Here is a 20,637-nt window from a genome sequence, read left to right on the forward strand (position 1 = left end):
TTGATTAATAAAAAATGGGGCAATGAATGAATAGTTAATCAATGCAGTCTGGTGGGAAGGCTCTTTCAGAACCCGGGCTGGGGGTGAAGCAGGGAGTAATCACAGGGGTCCTTGGGGTGAAAGGCAGGGCCCCCATCCAGGTTTCTGAAAAGCCCCTCAGTCTTAATTCTTGGCTCTCTGATTCTGTGATGGGGGATTTCCAGACAGTTCGACGGGGGGGGGGGGGTGAGTTGGGGGTGAGGGTGGGGGAAGGGGATTGAACTGGTTTGCAAACGAGGAACAGGATGTTCCATGCCCACCCCAGCGGTCCAAGCGGTCAAGGTAAGGCACATGCCTGAATACGGCATGCGTGTCCGCGAGCTTGCGTGGAGCTGCCTGCTCTGCATGCGTGTCTCATCTCCCTGGTGGACCTGTGCTTGGAACAGCAGGAAAACTAAGTTGGTTAGGGGAGGAAGGGACGAGGGAGCTGCGGGGGTGAAAGCGAGAAGAGAGGCAAGCGATGCAGTCGTGCTGCAGGGTCACAGAGGGAGAAGGAGGAGAGGATCCAAGCGGGGGTCAAAAGCGAGAAGGAAGTGATGGAGACCGGGTGGCCTGTCCCAGCCCCTTCCGGGCGGCGCGGGCGGAGGCCGGCAAAGGCCTGGGAGGGGCGGAGCGAGGCGCGACTCCAGACCGCGAGCGCAGAGCGGGAACAGCCGGCGGGCGCGGTGCGCGTGGGTAGGACGCGGGCCGGGCGGGGCCGAGGGCCGCGCGACCCCGCGGGCGGCGCCTCTGCGGGGAGGGCGAGCGCTCGGGGCCCGGGACTGGCCGCGGGGCTCCGTGCAAGTTGACAGGTGTGCGGAGGGCGGCGGGGACCAGGCGTGGAAGCCCGAGGCAAGGCTCGTGTCGGGAGCCGGGGTATTTTGGGCGTTCGTGTGGCCTGCGCTGTGACTAACAGCCCTGTGACCTTGGACAAGTTCACGAAGTCCCTTGAAACTTTGGTGCCCGTAAACTGAAGATAACGACCCTTCAGCTCTGCGGGTGGCGGTGAGAATTTGTAGGCTCTGTGTAAAGTCCCCTGCACCTGGTCCCCAGGGGCTGTCACTGTCTTCAGTGGACGCTCCTCGGAATGAGCACAGGAGTTCCTGCTTGGGCTGCTTTGGGTGAGGCATTAACTTCCATCTGTGACTCTGGGATGCTATTCAGCTCTGCCTCCTCCACCGTCAGGTTCTTATTCAAATGCAGTGAATGAGATGCTGTGTGGAAGGCTTATTTATTTATTTACTTGTTTTTCCTTTTGTTTGTGGTGCTGGGAATCGAACCTTGCACCCACCAGACAAGCCCTCTACCCCGAACGACATACCCCAGTGAATGTGTGAAAGTATTTACTCCCGAAATTTCCTGCGGGTGATCATAATCATTCTGCCTCTTCCTCCACCCTCTGTCCACCTCTACCTTTCCCATGAGCCTCCTATTCCAGGCAGCCTCTACCTTCCTTGTTTTTCAGGATCCAGAGAATCATCCTCTGTTGGGTTTTGCCCAAGCCCCAAACAGTTGGAACCAGAGAGCTCCTTGAAGGAAAGGGCCTGCCAAAGGAATTTTCCAAGTGGGTTCACACCAGGACCTGCGGCTCCTGTGGTCAGTCCGGGAGGACAAAGTGGGACTTGAGGATTTGCTCCACCTGGGGCCATGGCAGGGCCGGGCCTGCCCCTCCGTGTGGCCACCCTTCTGACGGGGCTGCTGGAATGCCTTGGCTTTGCGGGTGTCCTCTTTGGCTGGGCTTCGCTAGTGTTTGTCTTCAAAACAGAGCATTACTTTGAGGAGCTATGTGAACCAGAAGCTGGGCTCCTGAGCAACACCACAGGGCAAGCTGGTAAGGGCAGTATTGGCTTTTCCAAGGAAGCTAAGCCAGGTCCCCAGGAGGTGGGAAGGGGAAGATTGTAACTCTTGCTCACCTTTCCGGCCTGTGGCAAGAGGAGTGTCAGCAAGTTCCCCTCTTGTCTAGGAGATGCAGGGGAGGGAAGTACCAGCTTCCAAGGGGTATCTTGGGCCAGGAATCTTTAGGGACACCTGCACATTAACACAACTTGAGGAAGAGCTTTCTACCAGGCAAGCTGTCCAAGGTGGAGGGGAGCCTGAATTGGGCACTCACTTGGCAGGAGACTAGGGTGATGGGCGTTTGGTCTCTGTACCCTGGGTTTCTGAGAACCGTTCTGTCTTCCAGACTGCAAAGCCCAGGACGAGAGATTCTCTCTCATCTTCACCCTGGCATCCTTCATGAACAACTTCATGACGTTCCCCACTGGCTACATCTTTGACCGTTTTAAGACCACTGTGGCTCGCCTCTTAGCCATGTAAGTCCAAAGGCCCAGCCTGGGCAGAGGCAAGTAAGATGAATTCTTCAAACAGCTGCCTAGCTGGGAGGGAGACCTAGGTCAGGTGACTGGACCGCCTTGCCAGGCTCCCAAGCAACAGCTGGTTGGCAGGATGTGTCTCTAAGCCCGCCCTCTTCCTGCACGCTCTCTAGCCTTTCCTCACCTCCTTCCCCTGCTCCCCAGCACAGGGAGCCTTATTAAGTACAGAATTGAGCAGGAACCCAAGCTGACTTCCTGTGAGGTCTGGCCTGGGGCCAGGGTTACAAAATTAGCACACCCAAGATTGCTCCTCTGTGCCTCCCTTCACTCCAGGGACCCTGGGGCTCATCTCCTAGAAGACCTCCCATCCAGGTCACTCAGCCTTGATCTGCATCCTCCTCACTGCATCACTGTGCAGGCCCTAGCTGATAAGGTTTTCAGGGTATCTGCAGTGGTGGGACTTCAGGTCCTTTCTGATTGGAGGGAAATGGGAGTGGGGTCTCCCTTGCAGGTGGCAGGTGGGTCAGAGGGAAAGGAATGGATTTTGCTCCCACCATTGGCTTCTGTGTCCTGATCGCTGTGCTATGACCAGGTTCAGTGATAAGCCGTGGCCTGCTGGGGGCTGATATAACCCAGAGCAGGTGTCCCCAGGGAGGCATGTGTGAGATCAGCTGTTAAAGAGAAGGATGGGAGAGTCGACTGGACCTGGGCCAGCATATAGCCAGAGAGGAAAGCAAGCCCTGTTCACTTGAAGCCTTTGGATGAGTAAAGACTGCATTTTAGTTTTCCTTGGTCTTTGACTCTCCATCTCCTCTTCTTCCCCATCCCTCTTCCTTTGCCCTTTCCTCCTTCTCTATCTTTAGGGTTCTACTTTTTATTATTTCATTCTTTAGAAGACCTTCAACTGCTAAGGTATCCCTATAACCTTGGGGTTGGTATTCTGGAATCATTGCACTCTAGAACTTTAAGCTTGGAGTCTAGATCAGTCTAATTCTTGCCCTTTGCAGAAGAGGCTACTGAGGCCCAGAGAAGGAAAGCTGCTCACCCAAAGTCACACAGCAAAGAGGAACTAGAACTCAAGGTGTTGATTTGCAGACTAATCACTCATCCCCTTTTCCAAGGGTTTGGTTCTTGGAATTTCCAGGTGGGAGAGCCTGGGTTTTGTCTATTCTGCTCCTGGTTAAGTTCTGAGCCCATCCTATTCTCAACTGAATTTATTATTCAAGACTTCCTATGCACAGTCTGTGAGTCAGGACACATCTTCTCACCAGGTTCCTCATATCTGGTACTGAGCCTCCAAGGAGACATCGGTGCCCCATGGATTCCCAAAACTGAATCCCATAGAGGATACAGATTGCTTCTGGACCTAATGGGCAGGGGAGCAGAGGTCTGATTTATTTCTGAGGTTTCTCCTTTCTAGACAGTATTCTTTTCTGTATTTCAGATTTTTCTACACCAGCGCCACTCTGACCATAGCCTTCACCTCTGCAGGTGAGTGGTGTCAGGTGGTAGGAGGACCAAGATGAGGGGCACTGATAGATGGGCAGGTGCAGAAGGTGTCAGCCAGAGTACAAACACCCTGTGGTTATTCAGAGATCAGCTTGAGAGAATCCCTGAGCAGTGTTGAAGTTTCTGCTGGTCTGTGAACACAGTTTAGTCTTCTGAGAAAATGTGAGAAGGAAGGACAGTGGAAATGGACCGCTACAGAAAGGATTTATTCAAGCGATTATCTCCTTCTTGTATGTGTTAAAATGTTCTTTTTCTCTTTTAAAAAATCAAATGAATGACAGTTTGGAAGGATTCTTACTTAGCAGGATAAAAGTTGACAAGTCTATTATACTCACAAGTTGTGTTTTCAAATACTTCCCATTTATAAATGTCTTTGAATTCCAACCTGGTTTATCTACCCTGCTTCCATTATGTAGGAGAGCCAACTGAGGCTGGAGAGGGATCCTTTGCAAAGATTTGCCCAGTGCTCCAGAGTTGGCAGGGGGTGGGCCTGGGAGGCAGCTCCTGATCCTCCTGGTTATTCTGACTGAGAGACACCTCCCACCATTCCTCCCGAGTCAGATGGAGTAGCTCAATTTTGGGGTCAGGAATTCAAAGTATAGCACATAACTGATGCTGTGCCGGAGATGATGTCATTGTGCGGTCTCCATTCATGCCCAGAAAAGTTGGAGATCCAAAGAGATCTGGTGAGATAGCCTGACCGCTCAGGCCAAGAACTTCAAAACCATCCTCCTTATCAAACGGGCCTCAACTAATCGACAGCCCGTCAGTGATTTTCAAGTGGTCAAATGTGGCTGGCTAGTGTTTGATCTGCCATTGTGAAACGTTTGAGCAAGACTCCCGCTCTTCCTCCAAAGGGCTTTTGTTCTGGAAAAGGCCTCCAAGCCACAATGACTCTCTTGTGAAAGCAGTTTCCACCAACCTTTAGTTTATTAAGAGACATGGATTTTTTTTAAGTACAGATATTGAATGGTAAACAGTGTGAATGCTCTAAAATTAGCCCTGTCCGGGGCTTCTCAAGTTACACAACAGTAGTTACTCAAAAGGATATTAGCCCCAGCACACCACACACACCACACACACTCAGACATGGAGCACAGACAACTTCACCTGCTGGAAAAGTGATTTTAATTCTCTTTCAGTCCTTTTGATTTCATGAAAGTCCCCTTGAAGTGGGGCTAGTGTAACATACTGATTGACAAGAGCAGGCCAGGCAATTGCAAGTTCAGCTACAATTTAGTAACATTGTTTCTCTTCCTTATATTTAAGTTTGCATTTACTCTCCATTCATGATCACTGAGCAAGGGTCTCTGTTTACAATAGTGATACAAAGTGTCTCTTTAAGTGATTTTCTTTCTGATCAAAGTGAGTCAAATTAAAGAAAATTGTTTCTTTCTTTTGGCACTGGGAATGGAATCCTGGGTAATGCTTAGGCTAAGCTTGGGCTCTACCCTCCCCCAGCCCCTAAAGAAAACATTTTTAAAAATAATAGGACAGACAGAGTTTATGGCCAAGATCATGAAGGAGGGCAGAGTGTGTGGTTTGGGAAAGACTAATTTACCAAGAACTCCCTCAACCCTGCCTCGGAGTTGTTGTGCAATTACCCAACACTTACAGGGCCTGTGGTAGCAATTTACTTGCATGTCTTTTCAAGTGCAAGAGGCATGCTTTTCGGCCCTGCACTTCCAGTGCCAGGCACCAGGCCTGACATGAAGGAATAGCTTCAAGTTCATGAACAAAGAAAGACCACCGCTGTTTTCTCGATCAGATCTCTTAGCACCCTCACGAGGCAGGAAAAATAGAGACCATTGTTCCCATTGAACAGATGAGGTGACTGAGGCACAGACCCAGAAAATAGCTCCAGGTTGTGGTCACACAGTGAATTAGAGGCTGGGGGCTCTAATTAGAATTGGGGGCTGAGTCTGGCCTCTTCTTCCCTCACAGCATAGTGGGGAGTAGGAGGAGGTGCTTGTGGTCTGTCACAGACCCAAACCCATCTTTAGTGGAAAGAAGATGACTCTGCAGGCACAGCTGGAGAACCTTGACCCATACCCTGAGACACTGGAAGGATGCTCGAAGGCTGGAGAGAACTGGGGCCTTGATCCCAGGGTTGTTGGGACTTTGGAGTAGGTGGGACCTAGGGCTTCCTGGAGGAGAGGGGAGTGTGTGTGCTGGCATTTGGGGTCATATTCGGTTGCCACAGCATCAGCTCACCTCTGACTTTGACGGTTCCAGGCTCAGCTTGGCTGCTCTTCCTGGCCATGCCCGCGCTCACCATCGGGGGAATCCTGTTTCTCATCACCAACCTGCAGGTGTGGGTCCGCCCCCGTCCCAGGCACTTGACAGAGGTTGGGACGAGGGAAGGAGAGGCACTTTTCTACAGCTGGCTGCTTCTGATGGGGTCAGCCTAAGCCAGGGTGGGAGCTCTCAGGGTGGAGGGTGGGCGTAGGTACTGTGTGTGCCTGGTACATGCTGGACACTCAAGATAGGGTGGTTTCGTGACTAGATAGGTGAGCCAGGCTCGTCGTGTCTTCTCTAGATTGGGAACCTATTTGGCAAACACCGTTCCACCATCATCACCCTCTACAATGGAGCATTTGACTCTTCCTCTGCAGTCTTTCTCATCATCAAGGTAAATAATAGCAGTACTTGATATTCTTACATATGCCGGCCACCTGTCCCATGAACTTTGCATGATTTCTGTCAACTCTCTGAAGTAGGCACTGTTTGGCTCCCATCTTACAGATGAAGCACGTGAGTCTCAGGGAGGTTAAGGTGCTTCACCGACAGTTCTACAACTAGTAGCCATCCTGGAACCTGCACCCAGGCCTTTCTGGTTCTAGAGCCCGAGCCATAACCTTGAAGCCCCTTCTTCACCCTTACCTGGACTTTTTACGCAGAGGCTAAGGGAAGGCATGGGCAGGATGTGCATGGGCCAGCATTGGCAGAGGCTGGGAGCCCCTTAGAATGGAGCATGTGCTGATACGAGCCTGTAGTGTGGATGAGGAGGTGGGAGGAGGCTGGAAGACAAGAGAGACAGATACAGGGTCTGTGTAACTCTCTAGCGGCTGATGGTGGGTGTCAGGGGGATGCACTATTGCTGGTGCTGTTAGCGGCCCCACAACAACTCTTCCGCTAACAATTTTAATTGTTTAACATTGCTAACCTTCCCAGCCCAGGGGATGAACCCTGACTGATTTAAGCCAACCATGGCATCTCTTTCCCCTCTACCAGTGATTGGCAAAGGTGGGCATATGATTGAGCCCTTCTTAATGAGATGAAGAGGGTGTATCTTGGAAAACTTGAGAGGGCATTTCTTCCCTGAAGGAAAATGGGAGTGAAATAAAATGAAAACCCTCCTCCTTGGTCTCCCTTCTTACCTTTCCTCTTTGAATGTTGCCTTGGGAGGATGTGATGGCTGGAGTTGTGGCTGCCATGTTTTGATTAGGAGGCAGCAGGCTAGAGGACAGAAGCCAGCATGCTGGAGATGGCTGAGGGAGAGGAGTGAAAGAGTGTGAGTCCCACACCGGGGTTTGTGTTAGAGGAGGGTCTCTGGAGGTCACTACCCAGCTGTGAACCTCGCTTAGTCCCATCAGCACCTTGTCTTGGTGGATCACCCAGAGACTGAACCTCTGGGGCACTCAGGCCTTTCTGCCCCTGGTGCGAAGCCACTTTCCAGGTTCTGTCCCTCCCCTCCAGAGGTGGGAGGGGAGAAGGCTGGAGAGGAGCTGGAATTCTTAGTTTAATCCAACTTGGCTGTGTCCTCTGACGTTGGGCCATCTGCACATCATGGACCTCCGTCACTCTCTGCAAAGGGAGGAGGAGGCGGGGCTCGGTCTGTGGTTTTCAAACTGGTGTTGAGGAACTTAGGGGTTCCCTTTGATGTGCTGTTGGTCACCAAGGAGAATGCGGGGGAGGATGACTTGGCAGGTTCCCACGGATGTGTTCGCTAAGTTGAGTTTTGGGGTAAAATTTTGTTTGAACAAAAAGACTGTCCTGCTGTTGGTGTGTGTGGGAAGCACTAGGCTAGAAGATCTCTACAAGCCACACTAGGAGACCTCACAAGACTGTGACAGTGGGGGACAGGATGGCTCCCTGCAGCTGGCTGGGCCCTGGGGTGAGGGAAGATGGGGACTGGGTGTCCTTGTTCAGCCTCCGGGGTTAAGCGAGTGGCCTGCTAAGACTCCTCCTAGGAAACTGGTTCTAGCCCCTGTCGCCCGTGTTGACTTTTCTCTTTTTTTATTTGTTTATTTTGGTGCTAGGAATTGAACCCCGGGCCTTGTGCATGCTAAGCATGCTCTACCACTGAGCTACACTGATGTAAAGTTTGCCATCTTAACCATCATTCACAGCTGGTGGCAGGCAGCTCATACACAGTGTGTGACCACTGTCTCCATAACTCTAAAACGGGAACTCTGTACCCGTTAGAACCCTTCCCACCCCACTCCCTGCCCACCAGTCCCATGATTCTGCTTCCTGTCTATGAATTTGCATGCTCTAGGTATCTCATGTAAGTGGAATCATACAGAATTTGTCCTTTTGCCACTGACTTATTTCACTGGATAACTTATCCTCAAGATCAACCATATTTAGCATGTATTAGAATTTTCTTGTTTAAGAATGAATAATATTCCATTGAATAGATTGACCACATTTTGTTTATCCATTCATATAATGATGGACATGTGGATCAATAATGCTGCTATGAACATGGGGGTTTCTCTGACTTTCTTTCCCTTTTTTTTTTTTTTTTTTGGTAGCTTCTTTATGAACAGGACATCAGCCTTAGGGCCTCCTTCATCTTCCTGTCTGCATGCAGTGTCTGGCATGTTGGGCGTACTTTCCTCCTGATGCCTCGGGGGCACATCCCCTACCCACTGCCCCCCAACTACAGCTACGGGTAAGGACTGTGGGCCAAACACTATCTGATCTAGAGTAGAAAGCAGGGAGTACAACAGATATGAAAGAGCAAACCTGTCCCAGGGGAGGAGAATGGGAACCAGAGTGTATCAGTTAGCTATTGCTGCGTAACAAACAACCTAAAACTCATTGACCTAAAATAATGAGCATTTATTCTTTTTCACACTTTGGATAGCTGACTAGTTCTACTGACCAGGGCCAGATCTAGATGATCTTGATGGCATTGCTTATGCTTCTGATCATTTGATGTGCTATCTGAGGGTGGGCTAGTCTAGCATGGTGTCCCTCACATGGGGTTTGGAGTGACAGGGATGTTTGGGTCACTTGTGCATCCTCCAGCAGGTTAGGCTGGGCTTGCTCATGGGGTGGTGTTGGGATTCCGAGGGAGAGAGAACAGAAATGCCGGAGTTCTCTTGAGATTTAGACTTGGAACTGGCGCCTTGCTTTTGCTCCATTCTCTTGACTGAAGCAGTTCACAAGACCAGCTCAGATTCAGAGGATGAGAATCAGCTGCAAAATCCCATTGCATGGGTGGAGTTGCAGAGGGTGACAACTTTTGCACTCAGATGCGAGGAGCAGACAGGGTATTTGTTTGCTGCTCATCCCCTCTTTGTCATTCTCCAGGTGCCCTTTGATTTCATTCTCATGACAGTCTTCTTAGGTAGATGTTCTTAGGTAGATGTTCTCCATCTTCCAAATGGGACAAATGAGGCTGATACGGGGCAGGTCTGACTGTCTTCCTGTAGCTGGGAAGAGGCAGGGCTGAGATGGGAACCCAGGCCATCCTCTTCCCAGGCTGCCTGTGCTTCCCATACTTTCCTGCATGTCAGAATCACTAGAATTATTTGGAGACTAGTTCTGAACAATGGGAGCCTGGTTTTCACCCCCAGACATTCTGATCCGATCCATCCGGGCTGCTGCCTAGACGTTGGGGTTGTTCAGAGGTGGTTCCATTGTGCAGTGTAGTGGGGATCCACTGCACCGTTCCTCCCAGTCTGAGTCTTGGGTGCAGCTCACAGTCCTTGGCCTGGCTGCCGGGGCTTCTGTTTCCACAGCCTGTGTTCTGGGCGTGGTTCCAGAAAGGAAGAGAAGAAAACAGCTGAGCCCGAAAACAGGGAGCTGCAGTCAAGCGAGTGTCTGTCACCAAAGGGAGGTGAGCCCTGTGGTTAGCCCATCTCCCCTTCAGAACCTCTCCTGCCACTCACCTGACCCCTTCCCTCGGGAGCCCCCCAGGGACTGAGTCAGGACAGGATGGGTGGAGAAAGGACCTTCTCTGTCCCCTCACTTTATAGAGGGATTAGAGGGGGCAGGACTTGTGTCCCTTTTGTATTCCTTTCCTGTGTTCCTCTTTTCTCTCCTCATCTCATCCTGCCCCCAGGGAAGTCTGCCTTCCTTGGTTTGGCTCCCCACCCCCTACTCTGGACCAGTGCCCTGACGTTGGTCCCCATATCTGCAGGTCTCCTGGCTCTGCCCTCTCATGGCCCCGTCTCCATTGCTGCCTCCTTTCCCTCCTCTCTCTGTTTTGGCTCTTTGGTTACAAATGTCACAAACCAGCCACTGCTGGCTACCGTAGAAATAAAAATAAGAGTTGAAAGGAGGAAATGGGGTCAGGTTGGGAGGAGAGCTGTAGTCAAAGGCTATAAGGTAGCAGATACGTAGGGTGATGAATCCTAGCAAGAGAATATACACAAGGACTATGGCTAATACAATTGTATTGTATTTGAGATTTTTGCTAGAGGAGTAGATTTTAGCTGTTCTTGATTTAAAAAAAAAAAAGTGGATAACCATGTGAGATGATGGATATGTTAATTTGCTTCACTATAGTAACCATTTCACTATCTATATGTATCCCATGACATCATGTTGCATACCTTAAATATACACAATAAAAATTTATTTTAACAAGAAAGAATAATAGGATTCTGGGAAGCTCATAAAATCAAGGGGAAATTTTTCCTTGCCAGGCTCCTGGAGGTGTAGAACCAGGATGCCTCTGGGCATTTTGGTCTAAAATCCCAACCAACTGGCCCCTTCAGCAGAATGAGCTAATTGATCAATCCTGGGTGAGGAACAGAACCTTTAGCTCATAGTCCCATCTGGGCCATGAAGAATAGGGCAGGAGAGATTCCCCAAAGAAGCTGAGGATGCTGGGACCAAAAGCAAGGGATGTGATATGGAGCAGACCAGAGCAACACAATAGCTGTCCACCAGAGGTCTTCACGTTGGCTCTCTCTCCTCTCCCGTTGTCTTTCTTTTTACCTTTGTGGCTGAGAAAGATCAGGAAGGTATTATTGCGAGAAGTGTCATTGAGCACACTGTGAGAGATAGATCACATTTCAATAGACAGAGGAACTCGAGGAGGGTCATTCAAGGTGGTAGGCCCAGGATGACCAAGCCAGGCCGTGGGGGTGTGCGAGCTGTAGGCAGCTCACAGGGCACGCGGATGAGTCCCGGGCACGCGGATGAGTCCCGGACACCGGCTAGCAGACGAACTGGGACCTGAGGCTGTCCTGGAAAGGCACCCGCTGGCCTGCCCTACCCGTCCACTTTCCCTGTCGTTTTCCCCCATCAGAGAGTCCAGGACCCGGGCAGCAGCAGAAACTCCGTTCTTTCTGGAGCTACGCTTTCTCTCGGCGGTTCGCCTGGCACATGGTGTGGCTGTCTGTGATACAGCTGTGGCACTACCTCTTCATCGGCACGCTCAACTCTCTGCTGACCAACTTGGCGGGCAGGGACAGGACACAGGGTGTGTGGTGGGACGGGGAGGCGGCCCATCTGCATGTGTCAGCTGGGAACTTGGAACCCTGAGGGTCGGGGCGTGGGAGTCGGCAGGGCTCTGTGCTCCAGGGGAGAGTTGGAGGGACAGGGCAGTGTGCCGGCCTCCTCTCCTTAAACCAGGCCTGGCAGTTTCTTACCACCCCACCCCTCTCTGCTGTTTGCAGTCAGCACCTACACAAACGCCTTTGCCATCACTCAGTTCTTTGGAGTGCTCTGTGCCCCCTGGAACGGTCTGCTCATGGACCGGCTGAGACAGAGGTACCTGAAGGAAGCAAAAAGGACAGGTAAGGTGGGCAAAGGACAGGTAAGGTGGACTGAGGAACCCGGAAAGCAGAGAGCCTCATTTACCTCACGCTGTCTTCTTTTGCTATTAACCTTTTCTCTGCGCTCATTCATTCAGCCACCGGTCACTGAGTGATCATTAAGAGCTGGTGACAGGGCCAGACGCCAGGGGTTCAACAGTGGATGAGACAGAGACACCTTTTTTCTCAAGCTGTTCTCAATCTAGCAGGGAGAGCAAGACAGGAAATCGGTCAGTTACAACACTCCACACACAGATGGTCCCTAATACAGGATTTTGACTTTCTGATGGTGACAGAGCCAACCAGTACAACCATCCTGGTCTCCCCCTTTCAGTGTAGTATCCCACAAACTACATGAGATATTCCGGGCCTTATTAGAACAGAGGCTTTGTGTTAGATGATTTTGCCCCCTGTAGGCTGATGCGAATGTTCCGAGCACATTAAGGTAGGTTAGGCAAAGCCGTGATGCTCAGTGGGTTAGGCATATGAAATTTGCATTTCAACTTGATGGTATTTGCAACTTTTAATGAGCTTTCTGGGTCATAACCCCATAGCAGTCAAGGAGCCTCTGTAAACATACAGGGGACAATGGAATACAAAGAAGGTCCTGTAATCTGTTCTGGGTGAAGATGGGTTGGTGTCAGGGAAGGCTTCCTGGAGGAAATGGCATCGAAGCTAAGACTGAAGGAAGAGTAAGAAGGGAGGAGATGGGGGGGGGGCAGGCTGCTCACCACGCCCCCGAGAGATTGGACTTGATCCTTGGGCATCAGAGGACACAGGGCTGCTGAGGTACATCACCCTGTGGGAGTCAGGAATGGGGAGAGGCAAAATCTCAGTACATCATTTCACCTTCAAGTTCTTCAGCATGGATCTCTAACACATCAGGCCACTTTTATGTAAATATCACCATGATATCATCGTCACCCCTACAAAAGTAACAGTAATTTCTTAATGTTGTCTAATATGCAGTCACGGTTCAAATTTTCGTAGTTGTCACATAGATAGCTTTAGGGTTGGTTTGTTCAAATTGGGATCCAAGGTCTACAGTTGTATTCGGCGGATGTGTCTTTTCTATCTTTTAAAATCCGTAATAGGCTGGGCTCCCTGTAATCCCAGTGACTTGGGAGGCTGAAGCAGGAGGATCGCAAGTTCAAAGCCAGCCTCAGCAAAAGTGAGGCACTCAGCAACTCAGTGAGACCCTGTCCCTGAATAAAATACAAAATAGGACTGGGGATGTGGTTCAGTGGTTGAGTGCTGAGTTCAATCCCTGGTACCAAAAAAAAAAAAAAAAAAAAATCTGTAACAGTGTGCCCTGTGCCTTTTTCCTTGTTGTTTATTTGTTGAAGGAACTGGGTTATTTGTCCTGTCGTGTTTCCCACATTTTGGATTTGGCATCCTTTTGGTGTCATTTCAAAGTGTTCTCTGATTGGGTATTTCCTATAAACAGGCAGATTAGAGGCTTGGCAGAGACTCAGTTTAATTTTTTTGGCAAGCATAATTCAGAGATGGAACTGTGGTCTTCCTCTGTTCTCCTGTCAGCAGGCTCCTGGTATCTGTTGTCTGTCGTGATGATGTTAAGATTGATCAGCTGCTTCGGACACCGTCCATCAGACCCGTCCGTTACAAAGTTTCTCATTGACCTTTTGCCTAATGATTTTAGCAGCCACTGCTGATCAATGCTGAGACTCATTATTTTATTAGGGCTGTAAAAGGATGGTTTTATACTTCCACCTTTCCTTCTGTTTTTTGTAGCTGGAATTTCTCTAGAAAGAAAGACTTTTCTTACTATTCCCTTCCCTTGAAATAAATGCTTGGTTTCCCCCCTCTGTAGCTGTTTCGGGGAAATGAGTTTGTGTCTTAGTACCCCTGGGGATGACTACTTGTTTCTGTTTTAAAGTCTCATTTAAAATATTTTGACATGTTTCGATCCGTTCTGTTGCTGCTTTCTTCTTTACTGCCCCCCCGCCTATTTTTTTTTTTTTGTTTTTCTTTTTGGTGCTGGACTGGAACCTGGGGCCTCATGAGTGCTAGGCAAGTACTCTTCACTGAGCTTCACCAGACACCCTGGCCATTCTTGTTTGGTTTTGGTCTTGAGGTGCTTTACCATTGAGCCACATCCCCAGCCCTTTTTATTTTGAGACAGGGTTTCGCTAAGTTGCTAAGTTGCTGAGGCTGGCCTTTGAACTTGTGATCCTCCTGCTCAGCCTCCTGAGTCGCGGCATTACGGGTGAGCGCCTCCACAGTCAACTTCCTTCACTATTTTTTTTTTTTTTTCTTTTTTTGGTACCTTGAATTGAATTTAGGGGCACATAACCATTGAGCCACATCCCCAGCCCTTTTTTGTTTTTTATTTAGAGACAGGATCTTGCTGAGTTGCTCACGGCCTCATTAAGTTGCTGAGGCTGCCTTTGAACTCACAATCCTTCAACCTCAGCCTCCTGAGCTGCTGGAATTACAAGCGCATGCCACTGTGCCCAGCTTCCCTCACTGTTCTTGATGCTTGAATGGTACCATCTTAGGCCACTGGGAACTTTATCAATCTAGTGTCTGTGTCTTTGAGATATAATCCCACTAGTTTTAGACAGTGTCTGTTTTAGTTAACTTTTTCGCTGCTATGACTGAATGACCCAACCAGTACAATTGTATGGGGAGGAAAAGTACTTGAGGGCTCACGGTTTCAGAGGTCTTAGTCCCTTGAAGGCTGATCTAGTCCTCTGGGCTCAAGGTGAGGCAGAATATGGTGGAAGAGTGTGGCAGAGAGAAATGGCTCACATGATGATCAGGAAACAGAGAGACTCCACTCGCCGGATGCAGATATATACCCAAAGCCACACCCCAATTCCCACCTCCTCCAGTCACATCCCACCACTTCAGGTGCCACTCAGTTAATCCCTACAGGGATTAAATCACTGATTGGGTTAAGACTCTCACAACCCAATCATTTCTCCTCTGAACCTTCTTGCATTGTCTCACACGTGAACTTTTGGGGGACACCTCACATCCAAACCATAACAGTGTCTTTACTTTTTAGTGTTGTTGGGTGTTCTGGTTCATTTCCTTAAGTGTTTCCTGCCCCAACCTGAAATTAGCCATTTCTCCAACTATGCTGGGTGCTTTTAATGGGAAATGGTATTTAGAGACAGTAGTCTAGATGCCAGGGTTTCTAATTGCTCCTGTGCTGTCATGGTTTTTAGGCCTTGGCTAGAGTTATGATAAGAAAAATAAATAAAAAAAAGTAAATAAAACATTTTCAGAAGAAAAAATATACCATGAATACATAATACTGATATTTTCATTCACATTTCACTTCCTCAATTTTGCAGTGTCTCTTTTCTTTTCCTCTTAAAATCTTGGTTACCAATAACATATATATACACATGTACATATATATATGTACATAAACACATTGTTATGGGGTGCAACTTAGGAACAGACCGATCACCACTGAGAAGTCCAAATTTGAGAGTCTTTATTAAGCCAGCTGGTTGACTGTCTCACACAATGCCCCCAAAAAATGACTCTTGGGAGAATAGCCCCGACCACAGGGTTGTAGGGGTTCTTATACCAAAAATCACATCAATCATAAATGTCTGTTGCTATGATTCGAAATTACAAACTAACATCATGAGCTCATCAACAGAGGGGGAAGTGGGTCACCTAGGTACAAACTAAAGAATGGTTACTAATAACCACACAATTACTGTTTACATGGTACATTGGTTAGGAGCAATAGGGATCAAAAGAGAGCAATTTTTTATTACCTAAGAATTGTCATTTTGTATTGTTAAACATGTCACACTAAGTAACTGATGATGGGTACAGAGGCGGGGTGTTCCCATGGGAGAAACTTATTTCCTACATAACATGGAGTCTCAGAGCAAAGTGGAGTCTGTTAGGTCATTTCCCTTAGAGTCTGCCCTATAACATTCTCATGGAGCCAGATCTGTCAGTCTATCACTACATATATATATTTAAATATGATCACTGGTTTAGCAATATCAGTATTAAGAGTGCAGTTGCCAAAGGCTATTGCTTCTTCCTTCTCCCCTCTTTCTCTCCTTCCCCTGCCCCACACTTCCTTCCTCTCTCCATTTTTGGCCTTAGGCTCTATCCCTTTAGAGATGTACAGTAAAAGTACTGACTTAAGGGTCACCGACTTGATACAGAGTTATGTTCATTGGTTTTATTTTATTTTGTTTCTGATATTTTGGGATTGCTTTGCTTCTTTTTTTTTTCCCCCCTCCAGTTATTTTAATTTAATTGTATTTTAAAAGGATTTCCTTTTTTTTTTTTTTTTTTTTTTTTGTGGTGCTAGGGATTGAACCCAGGGCCTTGTACACGCAAGGCAAGCACTCTACCAACTGAGCTATATCTCCAGCCTGGATTTACATTTTTAAGCCATGAATGGTGGTGTACACTTGTAATCCCAGCTACTCAGGAGCTGGGATGATTACTGGCAGGATGATTACAAATTCAAGGCCAGTAGGGGCAACTTAGTAAGACCCTGTCTCAAGATGAAATTTAAAAGGGTTGAGGGTATTGTTCAGTTCCCTGGGTTCAATTCCCTTACCCCCCCCCAAAAAAAATTTACATTTCCCCAAAACTAAAACTGTGGAACAAGGTATATTATATATTCAAAGTTTAGCTTCCTTTACTGTTCCTTGTATCCCTTTCCTTCCCTCTTAAAGTAACTATTTTTATTACTTCTTAAATACAAGCATTTTATAAGCATGTGTATATACAAATGTGTACATTTGTATATACGTGCCCCTCTTAGATACAAGGTAGCAGGCTACACAGGCTCTACACTGTTATGGTTTCTTTTTTGTGTGACTCTGCCTTGAGGTTGCTCTTACCCACGGCCTTCTGCCCTACTATGAGGCTGGGGCATAGTTGGGGCCACACTCCCCCGCTGAGGGCTGTTCGGGCTGTTTCCAGTCTTTGTTACCAGCTGTGCTGGTCAGGGTATGGGGGTAAAAGCAGACACGGATTGTTTGGAAGCCATTGCAGTAATCTCTGAGCGAGTTCTTGGAGACCTAAAAGTAGGAGAGCACATGGGGACAGGGAAGAGTGGACACATTCCAAAGGTACTTAGGAGGTAAATTATCAATGTTGTTCATGGGATGGCAGCAGGGGATGTGGGTGAAGAGAATTGAGGGATGACCTGTACATTTCTGCTTGGACAGTCAGGGGGAGGTTGCTCCCACCCTCTCTGGTCTTCCTCATTCCTTGTGCTCCAATGGGTTCCCCTACAGGCAGCCTCTGTTTCCTCTTGGAACAGGTTCCTCCGCCGCAGCTGCGGCCCTCTCCTCTGCAGTGCCTTCGCTGGCCCTGACATCTCTGCTGTGCCTGGGCTTTGCCCTCTGTGCCTCCATCCCTGTCCTCTCCCTCCAGTACGTCACCTTCATCCTGCAGGTGATCAGCCGCTCCTTCCTCTATGGGGGCAATGCTGCCTTCCTCACTCTCGCGTAAGTGGGCTTGGGTGTTCTATGACGGGGGACAGGGTGGGACAAAGGGAAGCAGGTGGGAGGTAAAGAAACTGGGGGGTGAGGGTGGGCCTGGAGTTGTCAGGTGAAGACAGCTGGATTTGGGAACAGGCAATGCTGGAGGTGGAGGCCAGGGGCAGGAGAAAGCATTCATATATTTGAGCCTTTGTGTCCACTGTGCCCATCTACCTGTCACCTGCTGAATGCCTATGTACCCTTCAATGCCATCCATCCTGGGGGGAATTAGGGAAAAAAAGCCTCTGCCCTTTCCCGTGCCCTTGGTGCTCCATTCCTGCTTTCTCTGATGGTGCGCTCCTCCGCCTTTTCCTTAAGAGCCCCCGGGCATGGCCGGTGTCTGGATCCCTGCGGTTTCCCCAGGGCCCAGCACAGGCCTTCTCTGTGTTCTGTGGTCTGGATGCCTGGGCGCAGAGGAAGGGAGAAGGGCTGTGTGGGTGGGAGAGGGACAGGCCTGGACAGAGGAGTTGGTGACCCCAGTGACAAGAACCCACAGAACCCGGGCCCTGAAGCTGACTGACCCCCATGTCTCTCTCCTCAGGTTCCCTTCAGAGCACTTTGGCAAGCTCTTTGGGCTGGTGATGGCCCTGTCGGCCATTGTGTCCCTGCTGCAGTTCCCCATCTTCACCCTCATCAAAGGTCCCCTCCAGAACAACCCCTTATATGTGAGTACTGTGGGGAGGGGCGGTTCCTGGGGCCTCTGTCCAGAGCAGGCACTCGCCCTAGGCCAGCAGGGACGTGCAGACTGGGAGACCTGCGGGGTCCCAGCAGGGGGCGCCCCAGAGCTGGCCCAGGGCCCTGGGCACAGGCACTGCAGTGACAGTTCTGCACATGGCTACCTCCTTGGCCTTGCTTCTCAAATCAGGGTCAGTGGGAGTAGCCCTGGCTTGTGCTGGGGGCCTCTGAAGCCACAGGAGTCCCATGGTACAACCTTCTGGAGAGTCTGTGTTACTCAGGGATTTGAGGGAACTTTATTTATGGGTGTGGAGATAAATAGATGTATTCTGGAGTAGGATGCATAATCCCCACAAAATTTCAAGAAAAATCTGGGTCTTCAAATGTGTCCCGCTTCAAGTGAGTGCAGGCCAATCCTGGCCCCTTCCCAGGCCGCATCATGGACTCTAGTTGGCCTGAGGGGCAGGAGCTCTGCACTCACCCTGCTGGGTCCACACAGCTGGAGGATGCTCACGGGCTCAACCCAAAGAGGTGGGAGGACTCTGTAGTTCTCTGTGGAAACCGTGGCTCTAAGGGACTTACATATTCTGAGGTACACGGCTAAGGGACAGACGTCTTTCCACACTGAATTCAGTGTTCGGGTCCCTTGCCTGCCTGTTCGCCGCATCTTAAAAAGGCTGGCAAAGTGTAAAACAGGAGTTTAAATCTGGGAGAAAAAGAAGGACTCAACTTAAAAACTAAGGATAATTACCTGGCTGTGAAATCAGGGGATCTAACCCAACATTCAGGTGAGTGGTCCGACAGGGGGCCACCCCAGCTTCCCGGGTGACCTTGAGCTGTCAATCATTGGATGCTCTCTAGGTCCCTGGATCTTAATCTGTGAAGTGAGAATTATTTATTTCCCCTACTTCACAGAGAAGAATGGAAAATAATCAGAAATCCTTCTTCCAGGGCGCCACAGTGTGTGGATGGAAAGTACAGTATGAACTAGGGGGTTTCTGGCCCCTTTGCTGTCTGAGGGTGTGGCTCAGAGTTGCTGGACTGGTCTCCCTCCTCTCCCCGCAGGTGAATGTGGTGCTGCTGCTTGCCACTCTTCTGACGTTCGTCCATCCCTTCCTGGTGTACCGGGAGTGCCAAGCCTGGAAGGAAAACCCCTCTAAACCATGAGCTCGGAATCCCTCACCTGTCAGCCCTGAGGATGCTTTTCCTCACCTTTCCCTGCCTTTGAGGACCCTGTGTCTGCGGACCTTGCCTACCTAGGCTACTGTATTAAGTAGTCATTAATTTTTTTCTAAAAAAAGGAGGGGGAAATAGAGACATGTTTAACTGCTCACCAGGTTTCTGATCAGCAAGGAAAGAATCTCAGTTGCCAGTGGATCGATAGTGTACAAACCCAAGGCAAAGGCATGTGGATGTTCTCCTTGGTTTCAAAGCAGGAGGTGACTGACTCTCTGCATGACTTTGGCAGACCCTCGAGAGCAAGAGGGGTGATATGGGGAGGGGGGTTTGTCACCTGCTTCTTTAGGTCCGTTGGTCCTGAAGCTTACCTGTGTTGGAGCCTCTGCTGCCAGGTACATTTCCAGGTAAAGTGTGAGGTCATCATGGCCTATACCCTGGCATTTAGGTGCTGCAGCAGACCTAGCTTTCCCTCTGAAACACTTCTTGGTTGGAGAACTCTCCATGAGCTTCAGGGGAAAGAGGAGCAGACAGAGGTCCCTGGGCCTAAGTCCTGGCTCTGCCTCTCATGCTGGATGAGCTTGGGCTGCCCTTCTCGGGTCTGAGCATCACTTTTTCCATGTGTAAAATGAGAGTGTGTTGGAGTTCAAGGTTCTTTCTGGAGCTAATGTCCTGGAAAGTCTTAGGAACAGTGACAGGGAGTCCAACTGCCCAAGGACCTTAGAAACCAGCTGACCCCCTTGCCAGAAGGATGTCTGGTGAACCCTCTGGGGATGTTTTCCTCTTCAGGAAGGGGGATAGTTATTTACTTTTATGGCATCTTATAAAACATTTCTATGTGGGATAATTTTATAGAAAATAAAGACTTTGTGTCTAAGACCACTGCTGTTTCCACTTCTGTGGGCTTGGGGCTGGTGTCTGTGTGTGCACACGAGTTTGGGTGCACGTGTGTGCATGTGTTCCTGAGGAGGCCCCACCTGGGAGGCTGAGTGTGTGAGTGGAGGTGGAGGATCGAGCAGCACACTCTCATACGGCAGCTTGTCACTGAGGTGGGACAGGAACCCGAGACTAGGACCCACCCCTGGTCTGGTCTGGGACATGAGCTCAGAGCCTCCCACCTCGTCCTTCCTACCTCAGCCGCGAGGGGATCCCCCGGCTCCACACAGCAAGCTAAAAGCATTAGTTGGAATGAGAAGTTCCTGTTTCGACCTCAGTTCTGCTCTCAGCAGCTGGCCAAGGCTCTTAACCACTGAGTCACAATCTCCTCACCTGCAAAGTGCAGCTAATCATCCCTCTCCCCTGGGCGATTGTGAGAATGTAAAGTGATTGCTACTGTCAGGCAAAGGCGTGCTCCTTTACTTACTTGGGACCAGCAGAGTGACAAGGAGGGAGGTGAGGGACCAGGAGGGAGGTGGGAGGTGGAGGAGATGACTTTATTATTCCACC

The 20,637-nt window shown here is 49.6% G+C and overlaps 1 protein-coding gene across 5 annotated transcripts; it reads left to right on the forward strand.

Moving 5' to 3' along the window:
• Positions 1–653: 653 nt before the first annotated feature.
• Slc43a3 (solute carrier family 43 member 3) lies at positions 654–20,073 on the forward strand. 5 transcript variants are annotated; one of them, XM_047519258.1, is made up of 13 exons: positions 654–714; positions 1,484–1,849; positions 2,201–2,330; positions 3,775–3,821; positions 6,075–6,151; positions 6,379–6,471; positions 8,600–8,739; positions 9,815–9,912; positions 11,332–11,505; positions 11,702–11,821; positions 17,121–17,307; positions 17,882–18,005; positions 19,081–20,073. In XM_047519258.1, exons 2-13 carry the CDS (start codon positions 1,666–1,668, stop codon positions 19,180–19,182), a joined length of 1,476 nt encoding a protein of 491 aa, XP_047375214.1. In that variant the 5' UTR covers positions 654–714; positions 1,484–1,665; the 3' UTR covers positions 19,183–20,073. The 5 variants fall into 5 exon arrangements, with proteins under 5 accessions (XP_047375214.1, XP_047375213.1, XP_047375212.1 ...); XM_047519257.1 differs by having other exon boundaries at positions 699–830; XM_047519256.1 differs by lacking the exon at positions 654–714 and adding an exon at positions 721–1,139.
• The last annotated feature ends 564 nt before the right edge of the window (positions 20,074–20,637 follow it).

Source organism: Sciurus carolinensis, chromosome 11 (assembly GCF_902686445.1).
Source record: "Sciurus carolinensis chromosome 11, mSciCar1.2, whole genome shotgun sequence".
Taxonomy (NCBI): Eukaryota; Metazoa; Chordata; class Mammalia; order Rodentia; family Sciuridae; genus Sciurus; species Sciurus carolinensis.